Source organism: Alosa alosa, chromosome 1 (genome assembly GCF_017589495.1).
Source record: "Alosa alosa isolate M-15738 ecotype Scorff River chromosome 1, AALO_Geno_1.1, whole genome shotgun sequence".
Taxonomy (NCBI): Eukaryota; Metazoa; Chordata; class Actinopteri; order Clupeiformes; family Clupeidae; genus Alosa; species Alosa alosa.
Genome location: NC_063189.1, coordinates 16,904,654 through 16,924,980, shown reverse-complemented (window position 1 = coordinate 16,924,980; position 20,327 = coordinate 16,904,654). Strand labels below are relative to the sequence as shown.

The window sequence follows — 20,327 nt, the reverse complement described above, 5'->3', positions numbered from 1 at the left end:
GATAGCTAAGCCCACACTCAGGGGGCTGTTGACTTGAGAATGAACTCTCACAATCGGTATCTTAAAAAGTGTGTTTGCCAGTCACAGTGAATGTCAAAAGGAACTGTTTTTTTTTTCACCTTGTTTCATTTTTTGCAGCCATGATTAACACTGACGACATCATGGGAAATGGGTGGACAGATTGAAAGTGATCATTACGTAGAATATTGTGTGTGTGTTCATCACATGTGTGATGTGTGGATGTACAGGAACTCCATAAAATGTGGTAAAAAAGTGGCAATCTTTGTGCAAGTTTTCTTATGAGATCTTTTTTGTATGTGTGGGATAATCTCTGTTAAAATACCAGATGGTTAAGTGATCACTGGAGGGTGACAACTTGTGATTTTCCATGGGTGTGGGGTAAGGGTATAAGAGTTGGCTTCACCCACAGATGTGTGGGCTTGTTACTTTGACATTTCATGTGGGTAACATGCTCCCGGCGTCGTGAATAAAGCTGCAGTCTCACACCAGTTGTCTTGGATTAATTTTGACCACATATGTCTATGTGTTTTTTTGTTGTATGTGTGTGTGTGTCTGGGCAGAGAGCGTGAACCTGTTTGTGTTTGCATGTGCATGTATGCAAGTACATGTATGTATATATGTATGTATGTATGTTCAGATATGCGTGTCTAGTCTGCACTGTCACCTTGTGCTTTGTCAGTATGAAATGCAGTAAGTTGCAGTGCACACACTGCTCTGTCTAGTCTGCAAACAGGTTTCCTTTTTATTTCATCTTTTATTTTGCATATGCAACGAGTCGTCAGTTCCATGCACATGAGACGCTGAAAAACTGATGAGGTGGAGAGAGATAGAAAAAGGTGACAGAGGAGGGGTGGGAGAGGAGGGGGGAAGAGAATGAGAAACAGAGAGAGAGATAGAGAAAGAGAGAGAGAAAAAGTGAGAGAGAGATAGAGAGGGAGAGAGAGAGGAGAGACATTTCCTGTATAGGCAGACGTGTCTTCCACAGTGTTGGGGACAGTTTTTGCAGGGTGTGGACAGGGTAGTGACTTGGACACATTGCTTCCTCCGTGGGCAGTGGAACAGTGTCCACCGCTTGAGGTTGTTTCTTCGAAACTGTTAACAGCTTCAGAGCAAATCTCTTTTGGTTATATGGTACATGGTTCTGACCAGGCATTTGTAGAAAGTAGCTGGGTTTTTTCATGGCATTGGACTAATAAAGGTTTTTCATCTTCACCCTCCATTGAATAGTCACAGCAAGTGAAATGAAATTTTTCTTTTCATAGATATATATCATATTTATATATTCTTATGTTGATCTATACATACTTAATATAAAATAAATGCATAATACCACTTACATAGACTTTTTATATATATATATATATACATATATATAATCACTGTAAACACTGAAGCAAAAAATACATCATACAACTTTTCAGGTACCTTAAAACAACAAAATGAAAAATAAAAATTAATATATATATTATATATATATATATATTTATAAGCAACAGACAAAATGAAAGTGCTTGGTAAATGATGTGATTCATTCCCCCTGTTTTATCATTGATTGTATAGAGGCATAGAGAGCACAGTAAGAGTGGAAGCTGCTTGTTTTCTGTCAGTTTGTTCAGTTTTTGTGTGTATTTGGTATGCATCATCTACATCCTTTGCTTGTTTGTTCGCTCAGATCTATTTTTTCTTGTTTCTTGATGAACCATCTTTTGTCCGTACTGCACTTTTGTTTCTCTTAACTCTGCCCACCCCGTTGTCCATTTTGGTTTTCCTCGTTTAGTTCCCTCAGACCGAGTCCACTTTGACCTGGTTGTTGTTGGTCATGAGGGGCGAGGGTTTGCTCTTGAGCCTCTCGGCCGCGTCGTTGGAACTGTCCTGGAAGAATATGCGCGCCGTGCACACCGATACCACGATGCGTTTGTACTCACGTCGGAAATTCTGGTTGAGCACGCCGTAGACAATGGCGTTAAGGCAGCTGTTGAAGTAGGCCATGAAGTAGCTGGCAACGAAGAGCCACTCAGGAATAAGCGGCACCACAGTGACCGGGTCGATGGCCACCGCCAGGCCGATGAAGTTGAGCGGTGCCCAGCAGACAGCGAACAGTACGAACACCACAAACATGGTGATGAAGTTACGCACGTCATGCGGCGTCAGCTTGGGCCGGTTGTCAGGCTTGACGCGCCGCCGCACCTGAATGACCAGGATCCAGATGCGCAGGTAGCAGTAGGACACGATCATGATGGGCAGGATGAAGTGGAAGAAGACCACGGCGATGGTGTACGCCGAGCTGGCCGACTGCTCGAAGGTGCATGAGTAGACGCGCGGGTCGTACTGCAGCGAGCCCACAAACAGGTTGGGCACGATGGCCACCACCGTCAGTGCCCAGATGAGCAGCACGTAGCACACAGAGTTCTTGTCGCTGTACAGCTTGTCGTACTTGAGGCTGTGGCAGATGTAGCAGTAGCGGTTGATGGCGATGCCGGTGATGTTGAAGATGGAGCCGATGACGCTCACGCCCATCAGGAAGCCACTGATCTGGCAGTGCATGTAGCCCAGGTTCCATCCGTTGTGGAAGATGGACGTCAGCACCAGTGGGTAGGGGTAGATGGCCACCACAAGGTCTGCCACTGCCAGGCTCACCACAAAGATGTTACCTGAGAGAGAGAAGAGGGGGAAAAGACAGAGGACAAAGAAAGAGGAAAAAAGATACAGAATTTGAAAAAGACAGACGAGGGGTTTAAAAAATGCAATACATTGTACTGCATTGTGTTATTATTGAGAGCTCTACTGGGCCTTAGTTATTGCATCTGGAAACATGGGACATGACTCAGGCTATGTGTGTGTGTGTGTGTGTGTGTGTGTGTGTGTGTGTGCGGCGCATTAATAGTATTAGCAGCATGTGGGATTGCCTTAAGCCAATTGCCAAGCCTTAAACCTATGCAGATCTGAGCTGATGTGGGAAAGACAATACCCATGTGTGAGTTTGTGACTGCATGTGGGGGGAGATCCGTGTATGAGAGTGTATGTGTGTGTGTGTGTGTGTGTGTGTGTGTGTGCGTGCGTATGCATCTCTACATGTGCATTTTTCATGTATACATTTGATAATGTTAATGTGGGCTTCTGCATGTATTAAGAAAACACCCCTGGGTCAGTGCTGTATGTGGTGCTTCAGCCCAGGACTGCTGACAGAGGATTGAAGAGGTGGAAAATGGGTCTAGGTCCTGATTTAATTAATGTGCATTTATAATTGGCATCGAGGTGAAGGACTGGACATTGTGAACAGAGCCAAGTGATTATCTAACACTCTAATTAAGGCTAAATGCAATTGTGGCAAGCGCTAGACTCTACTCTCAGCTGAGCTGAGCCATGTCAAAGCTGAGGTGACGTGTGATTCCGCCCTCTGTCACCTTGCCCCCGTGCACACGTACACATTCACGTTCACACACACATTCACACTCTCTCGCAAAGGCATTGTCAAAAGTGACACGCTCACAGTTTCACATAGTAACAGATTCCCAGATTCTCTCTCAGAGCCTGTACTTGACAAACATGCAAACTCACCAAACTTGGGAAAGAAATTGTTCGCACATTTTGTTTGGAGGCAAACACATTCTACAGCACATAGCTCTTCCCAGGAACCAGGCAATCAGTGATGCCACAAGTCTTGTCTCATTACCGCACACGCCACACCAGGTCCGTTGATGAGGGACTTGGCATACGTTTTGCTTCCCTGTGCAGTCAAGACAATGACGAGGAGGAATTCTCATGAGAGGGGGAGAGAGGGAGGAGAAAGACAGAGAGAGCAGCAGCACTTGAGGCAAACACACTTCTGTGGCGGTGATAAGAAGGTGGCATAATGCCATCCCATTTCTCAACAAGCAAGAGTTTGTCCCCCCCCCACTAGTGTAAATGTCGCAGCACTGCTGTATACCAGTGAATAAGGAGAGAATGTCCGGAGGAAGGGCCGGTAAAAATATCAGCCATGCAGCGCGGCCTGGACCGAGCGCTGAGGCGCCCGCGGCTACTCTGCCAATCAGAGCAACGCCACTGCCAGTGGCATGGAGTCCAACTCAGCAGCCCAGCGCTTCTGTGCCGCTCCTGTCCTTCTTCTCCTTTTTCTTCTCACTGAGTGCCAGGCACTCTTTGGGGGGGGACCTTGAAGGTTATTAATTAAGAGGGGGGCCTCGGGGTATCTGTCAGTGCCCGCGTCAGCAGAGGAGGGATAAGGAGCACCTGCGATCGTGGTGAGGGAAGCCTGTGCCCGCGCTCCCCTGGCACCAGCAACACCCGAGAACGCTGCCACGCTGTCCCCTCGTTTGCCCTGCCGTGGCATTTGTGGCAGTGCTCAACAGAGCTGATGTGAGGTGACAGCAGGATCAGCGAGGTCATTTCCTATTCCCCACGGTGACAAGGCCTTTGCGGGTGTCTGACAAGAAGTGTGGGGGTGGGGGTGTGCGCCGGGGGACTGGGAGGGCTGACCGTTAGTCTGTGAGCCCTATGAGAAACCTCAGCCCGGGCCCTGCCAATGGATTAATTCTCTGACCACATACACACACATACATACACACACACATACAAACTGCAGCGAGAAAAGCCTAGGAGCGCCCTGAAGTCACTAATGTATAACGTTTCTCTGGCCCAGTTTGATGTGACCTCTAGCACATAGACTTGACCTCCAAACTGCACCTGATGAACTATCCATGACAAGTCCTTCCAGGAACAAATGAAGCGTGAGGTGCTTCCGCAGGGGCACGCAAGCGAACGTGAGTGCATCTCACATGACCCAATGTGCCGGCGGCACCCTGTGAGCTTGGCATGACAAAGGTGACCGGTGTGAGAAAGGTCAGTTTAAACCGAAGTATGACTTCTTTTGTGCAGTTTAGTAGAAATGATAAGCACATCACAGTGAAGTTTATGCTTGCCTTAAACACCATACGATTTTCAAGCGATTTCACATTCAGAGACTAAATTTGCAATCAAATCATAAGAGCTTTACTGGAGTCGCGGTGTGCTTCCATTATCTAGATTATTTAATGTTAGGTGGCAATCCTAGTTTTTTTAAGTCAGTCTGAGTCAGTCTATTTCTCGTCTTGACGTTACGACAATATCAAAAGTGTTTGATTTTATTGCAGGTCTTTTAGTCTTTAGTCTATGTAAATAGTGACATGAACTATATATAGACCCCTTTCAACAATAAAAACAAAAACAATGCTTGAACGTTCTATTTGGTTCCCAATCTACTTCCTCTGCATTAAGATAACATATGGAATGTTAAAACGGAAGCCTTGTGGGGCCAACTATGATGCTGATAATGGAACTCTCTTGAAAGGGTCTACGTATAAGAACCAATAGTGAGCTTTCTCCAATGGGCGAAGTAGATAGGTTACAGCCACAGCCTATATGATTATTTGTTATCTCGTTTTTTATAAATTATTAGTATTCCACGTGACGGAAACAACTCTACAGCCCAACGTCCTGCCCGAAAACACTTCACCTACACTGATGATGATCTAAACACTGCATATGGAAATGTAACATGATCTAATTTGATGCTGTTATATATGCATAACACTGCAGGTTGTTGATGTCACACATGAAACAATGCTGCAGAAAATATGACTTTGAGTAGGCTTTATGGGTCATTTATACAAGCCTCGTTGATTTCCTGTTAATATCTAGTGTATGATGGGAAATAATTAAAAGGAATCTAGTTGCAGTTTTGTAAATGGTGACCCTGAAAGTCCCTCCTAGTCATTGCAAAATCATAGTCTGTGACTATAAATGAAGAACTAACTCAAGAACTAACTGAAGAACTGTCTATCTGACACTGTGATCAGCAGCACCGGAGCGCCACAGGGAACTGTGCTCTCTCCAGTCCTGTTCACCTTGTACACATCTGACTTCCGCTACAACACTGAGTCATGCCACATGCAGAAGTTTTCTGACGACACTGCAATTGTGGGGTGTATCAGGAACGGGCAGGAGGAGGAGTACAGGAGCCTGGTGGAGGACTTTGTGTAATGGTGCAAACTCAATCATCTCCAACTCAACACTTGAAAGACCAAGGAGATGGTGGTGGATTTCAGCAGATCTAAGCCCACTCTGCTACCAGTCTCCATTGATGGGGTCAATGTTGAGGTGATAAGCAACTACAAGTACCTGGGTCTCCACCTCTCAGTGTTGGCTGACCAGTCCAGTTTATTGTCCAGGTAGATAGATAGATAGATAGATAGATAGTACTGTACTTCCTGAGGAGGCTGCACTCCTTCAATGTGTGAAGGAGTGCAGCCTCAGGATGTTCTATCAGTCTGTTGTGGCCAGCGCCCTCTTCTATGCAGTGGTATGCTGGGGAGGAAGCACAAAGAAGAAGGATGCGGGGCGACTTGACAGGCTGGTAAGGAAAGCTGAACTGGAGTGCATCACTTCAATATCTGACAAAAGGACCCTGAACAAACTGATCAACATCTTGGACAATGAGTGTCATCCACTCCACAGCATTATTGTTAAGCAGAAGAGCCTGATCAGCTGGAGACTTCGCTCACTGCCTTGCACAACAGACAGACTGAGGAAGTCATTCATCCCCAGGGCCATTGAACTGTTCAATGCATCACTTAAGGGAAGAGGAGAAATAGACTTCTCCGCATAGTCTATCTGCCTCTTCACCACCTCCAATGTCTTGAACTGTCTGACCACTAGTCACTTTACATTTGTCTTCTGCCTCACTGTTTGTGTGCTGTATTAGCACATATGCACAACCCCTCCCCTATGCCACATACCTTTCTTAATATAGTTATTTATATATAAATATATATATTTTATTCTTGCACTGTTGCACTGTTTGACTTACTCATTTGCACCATCACCATGACACTCATTCACACAGAGCACCTTACCTTACCTTATGCACTGAGAACCACAGGCTCAGTCCCTGCTTTAGTCATTGCAAGCGCACCTGATTGATTATTCACCCACTATGTGGATACTGTTTTTTAGAATTGATTTTGATTAAGTTTTATTTAGTATAATTTGTATTTTGTATATTTAGTATATTCTTTTGTATATTTAGTATTTTCTTTTGTATTTTGTATATTTAGTATATTCTTTATCTTCTACAGTCCTTATTGCTTAGTTGTGTTTTTTATATTATATACTTTTAATTACTTTTTCTGCTGTTATTGAATGTGTGTGTGTGTTGTCTGTATTCTACTGTGACCTTGAATTTCAATCAATTAAAGTATATCTATCTATAAAACCTGTGACTTATCTCCAGGCATGAGTGGGTGTGAGACTGTGGTCTTTAAAAAATCTTTTCAAAGCCTTCTAAAAGTTCCTAGGACTAGCCTGGCTAGCGCCACCACTTCTCAATGAGACGTGGTCTGGGAACCAAACATTAATTTTCTCGTATTTGAAAAAAATGCCCAGATCCGTTTATTGGGTGCCACGGATGTCTATCAAATGCGTCTGTGCATAGCTCATCATCGTCTTGCTTTCCCCCCCTGTTCTGTGATTGGTTCCCTATCTCAGGCGAAAATTTGCTCCATGGTCTCCAGGCTGCCTTAGCAGCATGAATCAAATCGCGCGCAAGGCAGCATGGGAACACCCAGGCTATCCTAGGACAGCAATCATAATGATAACAACTTCTTCATTCAGTGGTCAAAGTGTGTAGGCCTATAGCAAGTAAAAAGAGCCGAGAGGACACATGAAGGGTGAGCCCTGGTGTGTGTATGTTTGTGTGTGGAAATCCAGGTTGAACACGGAGTGGCAGCCAGGGTAGATAATTATCCCCAGGCAAGGTCACAGTGCAGAATAAGGTCATTTGTAAAGAGAGAAAAGTCAGAAAGGTCACATGAGGCCTCACTGCAGTCACCCCTCTGGGCCCCTGGATTATGCATAACCTTCGCCATAATGTATGTTAATGTATGGTAAATGCCACAGGGATGTGAACTCATTTCAATATGTCAAGACACGTGCTGCTCTCTGACACGCAGAAGCAGGGCTGGAGGGGCCGGTAGAGGGACCTGAGGAGGGTTATACTGTAATTGCACATTTTTCTCTTTCTGCCTTTCTCTCTCTTTCTCTGCATTCTCTCAATCCTTCTTTCATTCCGCATCTCACTCTCACGCCTTTTCCTGACACTACAGTGTAGGCAATTAGCTTTCCACGCGTCCCCCCCTCAATGATGATTTATGTATTTGTCCCTCATGCTTGTACATTTGCATAAGTGTCAATAATTCAGGTCATTCAGCTCATCTGTGATCGAGAGGACAGGGGTGCCAGGAGAGGCCGACGGGCCGAGCTGGCGTGTGGGCTCGCAAACGGGCAGGCAGGCAGCCGCCATCCGGCACCAGTGGGCAAACCCTGCTCTTTTACACTGACTCATCTGCATGCGAGCTGCAGGGTGTGCCCACTGACGACAGGCTCGGGAAAATGGAGCCTAACACACACACACACACTCACGCGCCCGACACACGCACGCACACACGCACACACACACACACACACACACACACACACACACTCACATACACACACTCACATACACATACTCACACACGCACACATCCCAACTGGTGGAAACAAAAAACCTCTCACATTAAGCCCAAAGGATATTTGATTGACACCACAGATTATGTGAAAGTGCATGTTTGTGTGTGTACTGTATGCAAGCGAGAGTTATGTCTTCAGGCGAGTATGTGATCTGCGTTTGTGAGAGAACATTTTTTAAATATGTTTCTGTGTACTGCACAGCTGAGTTGACAGAGGTCGGTGCATAATTTAGAAACCTTTGATAGAGGCATACCAGGCAGTGAGGCAGTGTCATTAGGTTTTATTGGATTTATACATTTGCTTATGAATGAAACTAAAGCAGTCCTTGCAGGAGATAGAAGGCTGCTGTTGAGAAACTCTTCTATGTATATACAGTATCTCCTTCTCCTTCTTTCTCTTTCATATTGCTAATTTTCTCTACTCAACTCTCCCTCTGCATGTCTATTTCTCTTCTGTCTTTGAGCATCTTTCTCTTTAGGGAAACTTCCTCTCCACCTTGTCAACATCTCTCTCTCTCTCTCTCATTCTCTGGGTCTCTTTCTATCTTTCTCTTACTCTGACAGGCCATTTCCAGAAGCTCACCAGAATAATAATGAATACACACACACACACACACACACAAACAGAGAAGCATATGCAGTAGATAAATATGGGCAAAAATAAAATATGCCTGCTTGTGCTGGAGATGTCTGTCATAGCACATGGTGCCAGCCAAGTTTATTTCTGCGTTCGGCAGAGAATCAAGCAGAGGAGAGGAGGAGAGGGGAGCAGAGGAGAGGAGGAGAGGGGAGCAGAGAGAAAGAAAGGATGAGGACAAGCATGGAAGAGGAGAGGATGGAGAGAAAAGGGAGAAACGGGATGACAGAGTAATAAATGTCTTAAAATGGAGTGTAGGGAACCGGAAAATAGGTGGACGAGGAAGACGAGAAAGAAAAGCTCTTGGCATTCTTTCCTTAAGACAGACAAATAGGTTTTCATAATTAGTGCATCTCATAGTAAACTACCAATTTTTTGCCAAAAATAACTATATTCAAAATACATCAGGCCAATAGAAAGACAAAACTAGATATACCTCAAACCGGTACAAAATATGACAGCCCCTCAGTCCTGTGCATTCTCTCTGCAAAAATAAATCACGCTTGTCATTTTGTCTCCATCTCCTGCTCCATCCCCTACTCTTGCAACCTTTGTGTATGTGAATGAGTGTGTGCATGTGTGTGTTTGCTTTTGTGTATATGTGTGCTTCCGAGTGTGTTCGCTTGTGAGTGTTTATGTGGGGGTAATGGTGTGTGTGCATGTGTATGTCTGTGTTTGTGCCTACTTGCCAGCATGTGTGTATGTTTTTTTATGTGTGTGTGTGTGTATTTATCTGTGTGTTTGTGTGTGTGTTTGCATGCACGTGCATGTGTGTGTTTATGTGTGTGCGTACCTGTGTGTGTGTGTGTGCCTGTGTCTTTATGTGTGTGTGTTCGTGTGTGTGTGTGTGTGCGTGCCTGTGTGTAAGTGTGTGTGTGTGTAGCTGTTATGGCCCCCCATGAATGGAATTCCACGAAACTTGGCATGCATTCAGAGGGTGTCAATGATCCTACACTTCAAATTTTGTGCAGTTTTGAACCTGTCAGCCAGAGATACCTGCAGAGATATTCACAGAAAACTGTATCCGGCCTACCCTCCTTTCAGGGAGCCCGGCTAAAAAACAATGGTTCTGTGTCATCCTTGTGGGGCAACATACCCATTAAGTTTCGTGCAATCCGGCCTTTCAGTGTCCCGGGAATCGTTGACACAAAATTAATGAAGAAAAAAAAAAAAACAAATCCGAAGAAAAAAAAAAAAAGATTAAACTTGCATGACTGCTACGCTAGCGGTGATCATAATAAAGATAAATGTAGGCTACCACAGAGCAGTACATACTATTACTGCAGCTGGATATTGCCACTTATTATGCAAACAAAGTACAGAAACCCTCCGAAGTTCCCCATAGTCTACTCCTGTCTTCTTCAAAGTCCTCTCCCCTTGGTGAATCAATAATTAATTGTCAATACAATATAACATTATGCACATTTTGAGCAAAAACAGCAACGTATAATTTTTCACTACAATGTTCATGTACCATGGAACACCACTACACATAAGCACGGATGAGTCAGTGCACAGACGAGGACGCTTTCTGTCTTTCCTAATTAATGTAAAATGAAACTGTTTCCATGAAACGTATAGAACTTATAGGCGATAAACTGTCATTATAAATAGTCATTTACTGCAAAGATATTGGTATAAGCCCCGTTTGCCATTGCATGGTTTTCCATGGGATTCAAATGAGTGACCTATGTGTTTTAACATGTCATAATACAAAATGTAGAATTATGTTTCAGTATATGGTAGTGGTCCTATGTGTAATATTTAATTGGAAGTGGGACATTTCTGCATTGACGTCATTCACTAACTGACGCTACTCCAGAAATGAGCTCTGATGTGTTAGGGTGATGCCATCCAAGAGGCCAGCTTTCCTTACAAATGACATAATATTTATTGCACAATAGTTCCTGTGCGAAACATGCCCATCCTGGGCGGAAAACCTTCTGTTCCATATCAGCCATGTGGGGCTGCAAGCATGCCAAGTTTCATGTGTATGGTGGTCTGCTATCCAGGTGGCGCAGGAATCATCCACCAAAACAAAAAAAAAAAACTTTGACAGAGTCAGATTCTGTAGCTGTGTCGTAGTGGTTTTGAAAGTTTTTCTCTCACCAGAAAACATCATCCTCATCTGAACTTGGCAGGCAAATACACAGTGGGAGAAAGGAATCATCAGCCCTCACTTTATTCATGATAACTAAACAACAGAAAACACAAATCAAATTATTTACGGACTCTTCGGGAAGCTTCCTGGGATCTGACTTTGTTCTCCATGGTGCATTCTCTCCTTGTTTCACAAAACAAACATATTTCTCCTGGAGGTTTCTGCCTCAGGCAAGCAACCGGCAAGTAATGGATTTGTTTTTTGTCGTTTTTCTCTTTCCCTGCTATTCACACTGAACCTTTTTACAAAAAAACACATTGATGCCTTTCTCTCTCCTCTTCCCATATTCCTGCTTTCTGTTTAAAGTCCTTGTGAGATGTTGCTGTGGGTCAAAAAAGCCACACACACACACACAAAAACAAACATGTAATGGAAATGGGGGGGTTGGGGGGGGGGAGTCTGAGAGGCGCCGTGCTTCTCTCACATGCACCACTCCTTCCTAGGCACCAGGCCCTGAGCTCCAGGAATCAATAGATGAGAAGAGGAAAACAAGCTCTGATTATACTCTCCGCACTCCAGCTTGAACGAAAAAAAAGAAAAGTTGAACTAAAAACAAACAAAGCGTCAATGGGTCTCCATCAAGGCGAGGTAACAGATGAGACCAGCACTAGCATTCGGATGGCCCAGGTCAGGCCCAGTTGTGCTGCCTACTCGGCTGTGATGTGATGTGGGGCGTGAGGGGCTGCGGTGGCATTTACCCCCCATTTGGGCCTGGTGTGGAGACGCCTGTCAGCCCCGCTCAGCGTCTCTCTGGAGGGATCTGACCTGACAATGTGCCACAGGTGCCATTACACTCTGCATCTGGCCAGGTTTCTGTGAGTGAAGCTTTGTGTGTTTGACAATGAGTTAGTGTGTTTGTGTGTGTGTGTGTGTGAGTGAGTAGGTGTGCGTGTGTTTTGTTTCTTTCTGTGTAGCTGACGGGGGAGGTGAAGCTTACTGACAGCCTCCTGAGCCAGAGGCCAGCTGCCAACATGTCCACTGTCTCGATGAAAGAACTCCTGATCAAGCCGAGTCCCAAGCCACCCACCCGTCCCCACCTGAGAGTGTCTGTCCCCTGCCTTCCAAACCGGTCCGTCTGCTCCTCAATCCACTGCACTACCTGTCTGATGTTTTGACATCCAGTTTCAGCAAGAGTCACTTATGCTAAGCCCAACTACAAGCAACCAAGACATTTGTCTATTGAGTGCCATTCAAAGTGTGCAAACAAATAGCAATCCCCGTATCATTAAACAAAATAACAAAACAAAATCACCAAATAGATGCAAAACAAGTCCTTGTAATGGCGGTGAGTGGCATGAGTGGATGACCTTGCAGCTGTGTCCCCTTTAGGAGCTCCATGGTAACGGCACAGCTGGGGGTAGTTCCACAGCTGGAGAAGCAGACTGTCAACTATTAGCCGACCTCACTCAGCTTATGCTGAACAAGTGAGCGACTGGATATGTATGTGTGTGTTTGAGGGGGTGGAGGCGGGGGAGGAAGCCTGTGTACAGTGTGTGTGTGTGTGTGTGCATGTGTGTGAGTGTATTAATATTAGGCTGAGTTTGTGTACAGTGTGTATGCATCAGTGAATGTTTTACTATGCATGCATGTGTGTGCGTGTGAGTGTGTGTGTGTGTGTGTGTGTGTGTGTGTGTGTGTGTGTGTGTGTGTTTGCTTGAGTGTGTACTGGGGCAGATAGAGAACTGTACTCTCAGGCCCTAGGCACAAATCCCTGAATTGAATATAATTATGAATATGGCCGCATTCCCAACTGCACACACACACACACACACTCACACTCACACACACACACTCACACAGATCCCTCCAGCAGTACAGCACTTTACCTTAGCTGCTTTACAGGACCTCCTCTCTCACACATGGGGTTCTGACTCTCTTCCATGGGCGCACACACACACACACACACACACACACACACACACACACACACGTACGCAAACACACACACACACACACACACCAACGCACTCACTGATGTTTTTAGGTCTGAGTGGCCCTAATCAGGAAGTGTGTGAGCTGTTCCCGCAGCAGTGGACCCAGCGGACAGAGAGCTCCCCTTCAGCTGTGTTCCGCCTAATCAGGACATTTGCATGTGTGTGCTGTCACCGTACCGACTGTAGCAAACTGCCCATCCTGGCCCCTTAACTAATCACAATGGTAGCGTCTCACTGTGACCCATCTTAACGCTCTCCAGAGACTGACCATGATGCAGGGCCGCATTGCAGAGGCCTTCTGCCTCCTCTTCCACTCCTCCTCCTAGCTGGACAGAGCTGGCTAAAGGACACCACTGTAGAGTTTGAAGAGGACTTATGTCAGCCGATGTTAATGAGAGCGAAAGGTGAGTTGTCAGGCCCAGGGTCTCAAATGAGACTGCTTGGCCAAATAGACCCCCCTTTCCGAGAGTGATGCTCAAGACTGGGCAGAAATTGAGGTAGAGAAGGAGAGCAAGAGAGAAGTGTAAGAGAGAGAGAGGTGGCTAAGGGGGTAGGGGAGTGGGACTGAACAGAACTGAAGGACGCAAACGAGGTGGGGAAGCCTGGCCAAGCTAGAGAGGAAGAGAGAGAAGGGATGTGGTGGACAGGGGAAAAAAGGGGATATGGTCTCGGTAAGACCGTTCCAAATCATGTCTATTTTAGGGTCTGGGATTGAATGGCGTCCATGTTGCAGCGAGTGCGTCAGAGGTCCTGGCGCACCTTTTGCGCCCGGCATGCGGCTAGAAACTGAATGAGCGAGGCGAGCGTGAGGGATTTTTTTGGCGTGCCGCCGCTCTGATAACCGACAGGGCGGACGCAGGCCAGAGCTCAGTGGGGGCCTGGCACACCAAACCAGCACAAGAGACAGCCCAAGAGTTCAGCCAAAACTCGAGTGTGTGTGGGGAGGGAGGAGAGAAGTGAGGGATGAGAAGTGAAGGATGAGATGAGAAGAGGGGATTAGAAGAGAGAAACACAGAACGGGGGGTTGAGGGGCAGACACTGTGCAATGATGAACTTTCAGCCCACTAGCCCCTGTGTAACCTCTTCCTCAGTTTGGATGGAAGGGGCAGCCCACCGACAAGCTCAATATGGCTCCAACGTGTCTGCTCCAAACGTGACCGCTGTGCAATGCTTAGTTTTGTTTCCACTGGAGTTAGATGACACAATGGGAACTGCTGGAGTTAGATGACACAATGGGAACTGCTGGAGTTAGATGACACAATGGCAACTACTGGTGCTATCTCTGTTCATGCCACTGGCCCTCAAAGGGATGTAGAAGGAGTCTCAGGAAGCTTTAGAAGTCCTCAAGCTAGAATTAAAACATCAGTGAAAGTGTAATAAACATTGCCTATTGTTCCCCGTACATACATACAGTATTCAGAATGAACATCCTTAGTATACGGATCATTTTCGACCTGGTGGGCACTGCCAGCAATCGACACCAAAGAATGAGTTTGTTAAAGAATTATTTCATCAACAGGTGGGTGACAACTATGTGAGTTACATAGTGAGTCATGAATGGTTTAATTAAGCACTCCAAAAAGATATCACCAGAACAAATACATTCTCCTGAAACTCAATCTCTCTCTCTCTCAAATTCAAATTCAAAAAGAGCTTTATTGGCATGACCATGTGGTATAGTGTTGCCAAAGCAGACACACAAACAAAAACAACACCAACTAAGAAAAGTAAACTTATGACTGCTAAACTTCAACAATAAGACATTTGTCCTTTCTTTCTTTTTTTCACAGAGGAAGGAAGTTTATCTATAAACATATATTTTTTAAATTAATAAATAAATTCATACATAAAATGAAACTAGTAACTAAGATTCACCATATTTTTGGTAATATCAAAATGAAAAGGAAATATAAATTGTTATGTCAGAACTGAGCTCTCTCTCTCTCTCTCTCTCTCTCTGGCATAGAACATGGGGACTCTTGTCACAGGACGAGTGGATGGGTCTTAGAGACAGCCTGGAACCTGGGGAAAGGTGGTGCCTCAGGGTGCCACAGCATAAGACTGGCTTCCATGAAGAGAACCTTTTGAGCCTGGCACAGTATAAAACACAACCCACTACCCTTGTGACCAGAGAAATACTATTTATATTTTCTGAGACAAAATGACAAATGATAATGGAGATGCCTTGGTAATATGTGGATGCAAATTCATTTCTGTTTGATAAGTACAGTGTGTTATCTAAATATGTTTCAAAGACAACCTGAAGTCAAGACGGTGGGGATGAAGTAAAGGCTTTCATCAAAGCACAGGAGCCTAGCCTATGGTTATGAACATAGGAGACATGCAGTTTGCCCAGAGGATAAATCCGATTACATAAATGCCCGTAAAGGGCACTGATGGATAGAAAGAGCCTTTGTCTGCAGTTCCGATGAAAATCCCACAGTGGTTTGAGCATTGCTACCAACGTCACAACGCTGAGGTCTTCACCCAGATGTGTTGTGGACCTTTGGGGAGGAGAGCAGCTCTGTCCACTGGTTCTGGTACGATGGGTCCCAGTGCACTTGCTCCACATGTTTGATAGTGCCGATGGGAGATGGGTTTTCAGTACAACTGGCAATCCTGTTGTTTTCGGTTGTTAGGTGGATGGTTTTCCCATTGGTAGCAATCAAATCCCATTACTGTAGCCATGCACTCACAATGAGTAAAACATACACAGACACACACACACACACGCACACACACACGCACACGCATGCACACAAACACACACACACACACACACACACTTGGACAAGGAACAGGGCTCTTTAATGTAAATGAAAAAGAGGATTTTCTTCCCACCCCTTTTACAACGCACAAAACCAATTACGGAAAACTTGGCTTCCAGTTTGCAATTACCGGTGGAATTAATGCAGGATAAAGATTTAATTGATCTCGTTTATGTTGTTTAGCTTTCAAGCTATCCATATAGCAAGTGCTTCATAAAGAACCACTCACAGTCCTTTAGAAATGACTTCATGCAGTGCAGCAGCAATCCCCTTTAATGGAGGGAAATGTTTTTTACATTTCTGTCACATTTGGCAACGGCTAAACTCATTAAGGCTGTGCTGAAAGAGCTCGTGTGTTTTGGGGCGTAACATCCTTTAAACCGAAAGAATGACATCTGTCATTCCCTTTAACTTCAAACAGCGCATCAGTATTTTGATAGTCAGCGGCGCATTTGAAGGAATCTGCTTGCACGTGAGACCTTATGGAACAGTGATTCCACTAAACCTTGCTTTACTAAAACCTGTTTGTGACTAGCAGAGTATAGCCTACATGCACTCGCCTATTTTTTTAACACATAGGCAAAGTGATTTTGCAAAATTTCTTCAGCTATAAGGTTAATTAATACACGGGGGCAGTTAATATGGTATTAATATTGTTTTGTTTCCTTTAACTTGCATAAAACACCGTCCTGCGGCTTACTGTATACACAATGCGGCTAATACACAGGAAATTACTGTAGTCAACGACAAAACAGCTCTACACAGTTAATTACTTTCACTATTGACTGAGGGGTTACCATCGAAAACAGAGCCTGAAAAAACCAACACTTAACCCAATAATGTTCGAATGACTGAATACAAATGCTAAGGATATTTATCCTGCAGAGGAGTTGCAGCTGCATCTCGTGACAGTGCATCTTAAGCTGTTCTTAATAGACGCCTTTGGCTATAGATAACTTTTTTCTTGGTCAGAGGCATAATGATTTTTAGAGGGGGTAAGATTTTTGGATCATGTGCCAGACCACACTTTATGTCATTAATTGCCACACCCCCTGGGCCCAAGGTTTAATAAAAGTGGAGCTCATGGCGAAAAGCTCCTCACTTTATTGAGTGTAAGATAAGAATAAGCCTTGTGTCACGCTTTGCACCACCTTGTGCCGGGTGCACGATAGGGCCCTAAGCCATTGATAAAGCAGGTGCAGAGCAGCAAGACTGAAAAAATTAACTAAGTAGGAGGGAAACTCTGAGAGTGTACCAGGAGCTGCAGGAAGAGCTGATGAACTTAGTCATTAAAACACACATACTCCAAAAAGACGGAGAGAGGCAGAGAGAGGTGTACTGTTGCAGTGAGAAAATCTGCTATGTTATGTGCAGAGCCAACAGCAGTTGTTATAAATAGCTTGAGGGGAGGACTAAATAGGCCTGCAGTTGGATTCAACTGTGTGGCCTTTTAATCTCCCAGAAAATGATCCACATTTGGCAACGGCTAAACTCATTAAGGCTGCGCTGAAAGAGCCGGACACGTTTTTTTACGAATCGCTGCCACTGTCAGGGTTACAATATCTCGAGAAATTGTCATGTGTGACTAAGAGGCAAGAGAGAGAGAGAGCGAACCTCGCTGCTTTTCGTTTCATTTGCCCTTCCACCCTCCCCTCTGTTTTTCGCTAAATCTCCAGCGCTTGTTTGAACTCCATCCTACTTAAGCGAACTTTAGCGCCGCAGCATGTCAGCTTACGAGATGCGGGTCTCAGACCAATCCTCAGGCAGACCCAGTGGGTCAGGAGGCAGTCAGAGGTCTGGACGTGGGGTTTAGTGTCTGCATTGTGCTTCCCCAATTTTTGGTCAAAGTGATGGTTTTCCGGAACCTTTTTTTGTTGCCGCTCCTTTTCTAAAGCAGATGCTCGCGTCCCGGGTGACCCTGCAAGCTCTGATTAATCTGCTTAGGGCTGAAAATGTGTTGCATAAAAGTCACTCACACTTACGTTATTTATTTACTCTATTTATTTATTTATTTATTTATTTATCAACATTCTGAAACAAATACTGTCAGTATAACTATTTGTGAGTATTTCCCCTCTGATGAATGATGAAAGATTTGACTTCTTGAACTTTTGGATGTCCTTTTCATTTCATTTGTGGGTTAGAGTCTGGGTCAGACAGATAACAAGCAAGACACACCTGCCTGCCCAATCCCCCTAATCACCCCCACACACACAGACACACACATCCCAGTTTATACAAAGCGTCACTGTAATCGGAAGCAGGACTGTGGGGTTCTGGTGTTGTCACTTTTTCCATTAATCTCCATATTAAAAAGCCCACTCCCATCAACTTTCCTATCAGCCAAAATGAATCCTATTTTCCACAACAGTAGCCCGAATTAACCTCCTACCCAACACCCCCACCTCCAGCCAAACCAACGGCAGACACACACACAGACACACACTTCTAATTCTGCTCAGCGACCTCCTCTAATGACACTAAGCATGCCAGCTCCCTAAAACGCACACACATGTACGACACCACATGCCAAAAGTCACATGAAAGCGCACACACATGCACACTTAATGCTGGGTTGATTCAACATTGGTGCTATTACAGGAGTCATTTCCCCCCAGTCTGACAACACTAGCGAGATGAGCAGAGGAGAGGAGAGGAGAAGAGAGGAGAGAGGGAAATGAGAGGAGAGGAGAAGAGAGGACAGGAGAGGAGAGTGGGGGAATGAGCAGAGGAGAGGAGAGCAGAGGAGATGAGAGGAGATGGGAGGAGAGGAGAAGAGGAGAGCAGAGAAGAGGAGATGGGATGAGAGGAGAAGAGAGGAGATGAGAGGAGAAGAGAGGAGATGAGAGGAGATGAGAAGAGAGGAGAGCAGAGAAGAGGAGATGAGAGGAGAGCAGCTAAGAGGAGATGAGAGGAGAGCAGCTAAGAGGAAATGAGAGGAGAGAAAGTGCTAATGCTGCACTGTGAACCGTCAAACTTTGTCATTATTCTATAGGGTCTCGTGTGTCGATGTCCAAGTAAGGGCCAATCTCAATTCTCTGTTTTACCCCTTCCCCTATCCCTTCATCTTACTCCTAGCCCTTGTCCCTCGAAACCGAGTGGCAAGACATAGGGGTGAAGAATATTCCCCTTGGAAATGAGATACCACTAGCCAACCATAAGGGAGAGCTGGATGATTGAAACACTTGAATTAACGCAATTTACAGAGATATTACCACACTGAAAGCTAATATTTTGTCACTAGCAACCTGTCTTCTGTCAAATAGGCTATCATTGCATTTTCAGCTCGGAATAGTTTTTCGGAATAGGAATAATATTTCAGCTGCGGTCCTTCAATGTGTGCAGCAAGCTCCTCAGGATGTTCTACCAGTCTGTTGTGGCCAGCGTCCTCTTCTATGCAGTGGTATGCTGGGGATGAAGCACAAAGAAGAAGGATACTGGGCGACTTGACAGGCTGGTAAGTAAGGCTGGCTCTGTAGTGGGAGCTGAACTGGAGTGCATCACTTCAATATCTGACAAATGGACCCTGAACAAACTGATCAACATCTTGGACAATGAATGTCATCCACTCTACAGCACTATTAAAAAGCAAAAGAGCTTGATCAGCTGGAGACTTCGCTCACTGCCATGCACAACTGAAAGGCTGAGGAAGTCATTTGTCCCCAGGGCCATTGAACTGTTCAATGCCTCACTAAAGGGAAGAGATAGACTTCTCTGCTTAGTCTGTCTGCCTCTCCACCCTCTCCATGTTTGAGTACTGACTGCCCACTACTGCTTTACTACTGTTTCACTACTGTTTTACTAATGTCCACAGCCTAATGTTTTCACTACTGTTTTACTGCTACACTGTTTTACATGCTATATTAACACACATGATCAATGGCTGCGGTCAGGCTTCTGCTACAATTCTGAATGGCTACAACCCTATTACCTCAACCTGTTCTTGCACTGACATAGTTTTTTATATTACCTTGTCTACATTATACTTTACTCTCCTATTTGTCTATATTATTTATGCTGGTCTCTAGACCTTATTCTTGCACTGTTGCACTGTTGGACTAATGTTGGACTACCTTTTGCACCTTCACCATGACACTCACTCTCTTGAGCACCTTACCATGCACACTAGGGGTGTCACGATTCTTCAAATCCTCGATTCGATGTGATTTTAAAGTCACGATTCGATTCTATTTTCAATCTTTTTTTTTAATATTACTATTAATGCATTACTTATATGTTATTTACCCTTTTTGGCCTTTTCCT

General features: G+C 44.9%; 1 protein-coding gene across 1 annotated transcript in view; it reads right to left on the bottom strand.

Moving 5' to 3' along the window:
* Nucleotides 1-775: 775 nt before the first annotated feature.
* mtnr1aa (melatonin receptor 1A a) overlaps nt 776-20,327 on the bottom strand; it is a 34,503-nt gene continuing 14,951 nt past the window's right edge. Inside the window, exon 2 of the mRNA XM_048263684.1 lies at nt 776-2,672. Within this exon, the coding sequence (XP_048119641.1) occupies nt 1,804-2,672 (869 nt within the window). The 3' untranslated portion in view covers nt 776-1,803. The remainder of the gene's footprint in view (nt 2,673-20,327) is intronic.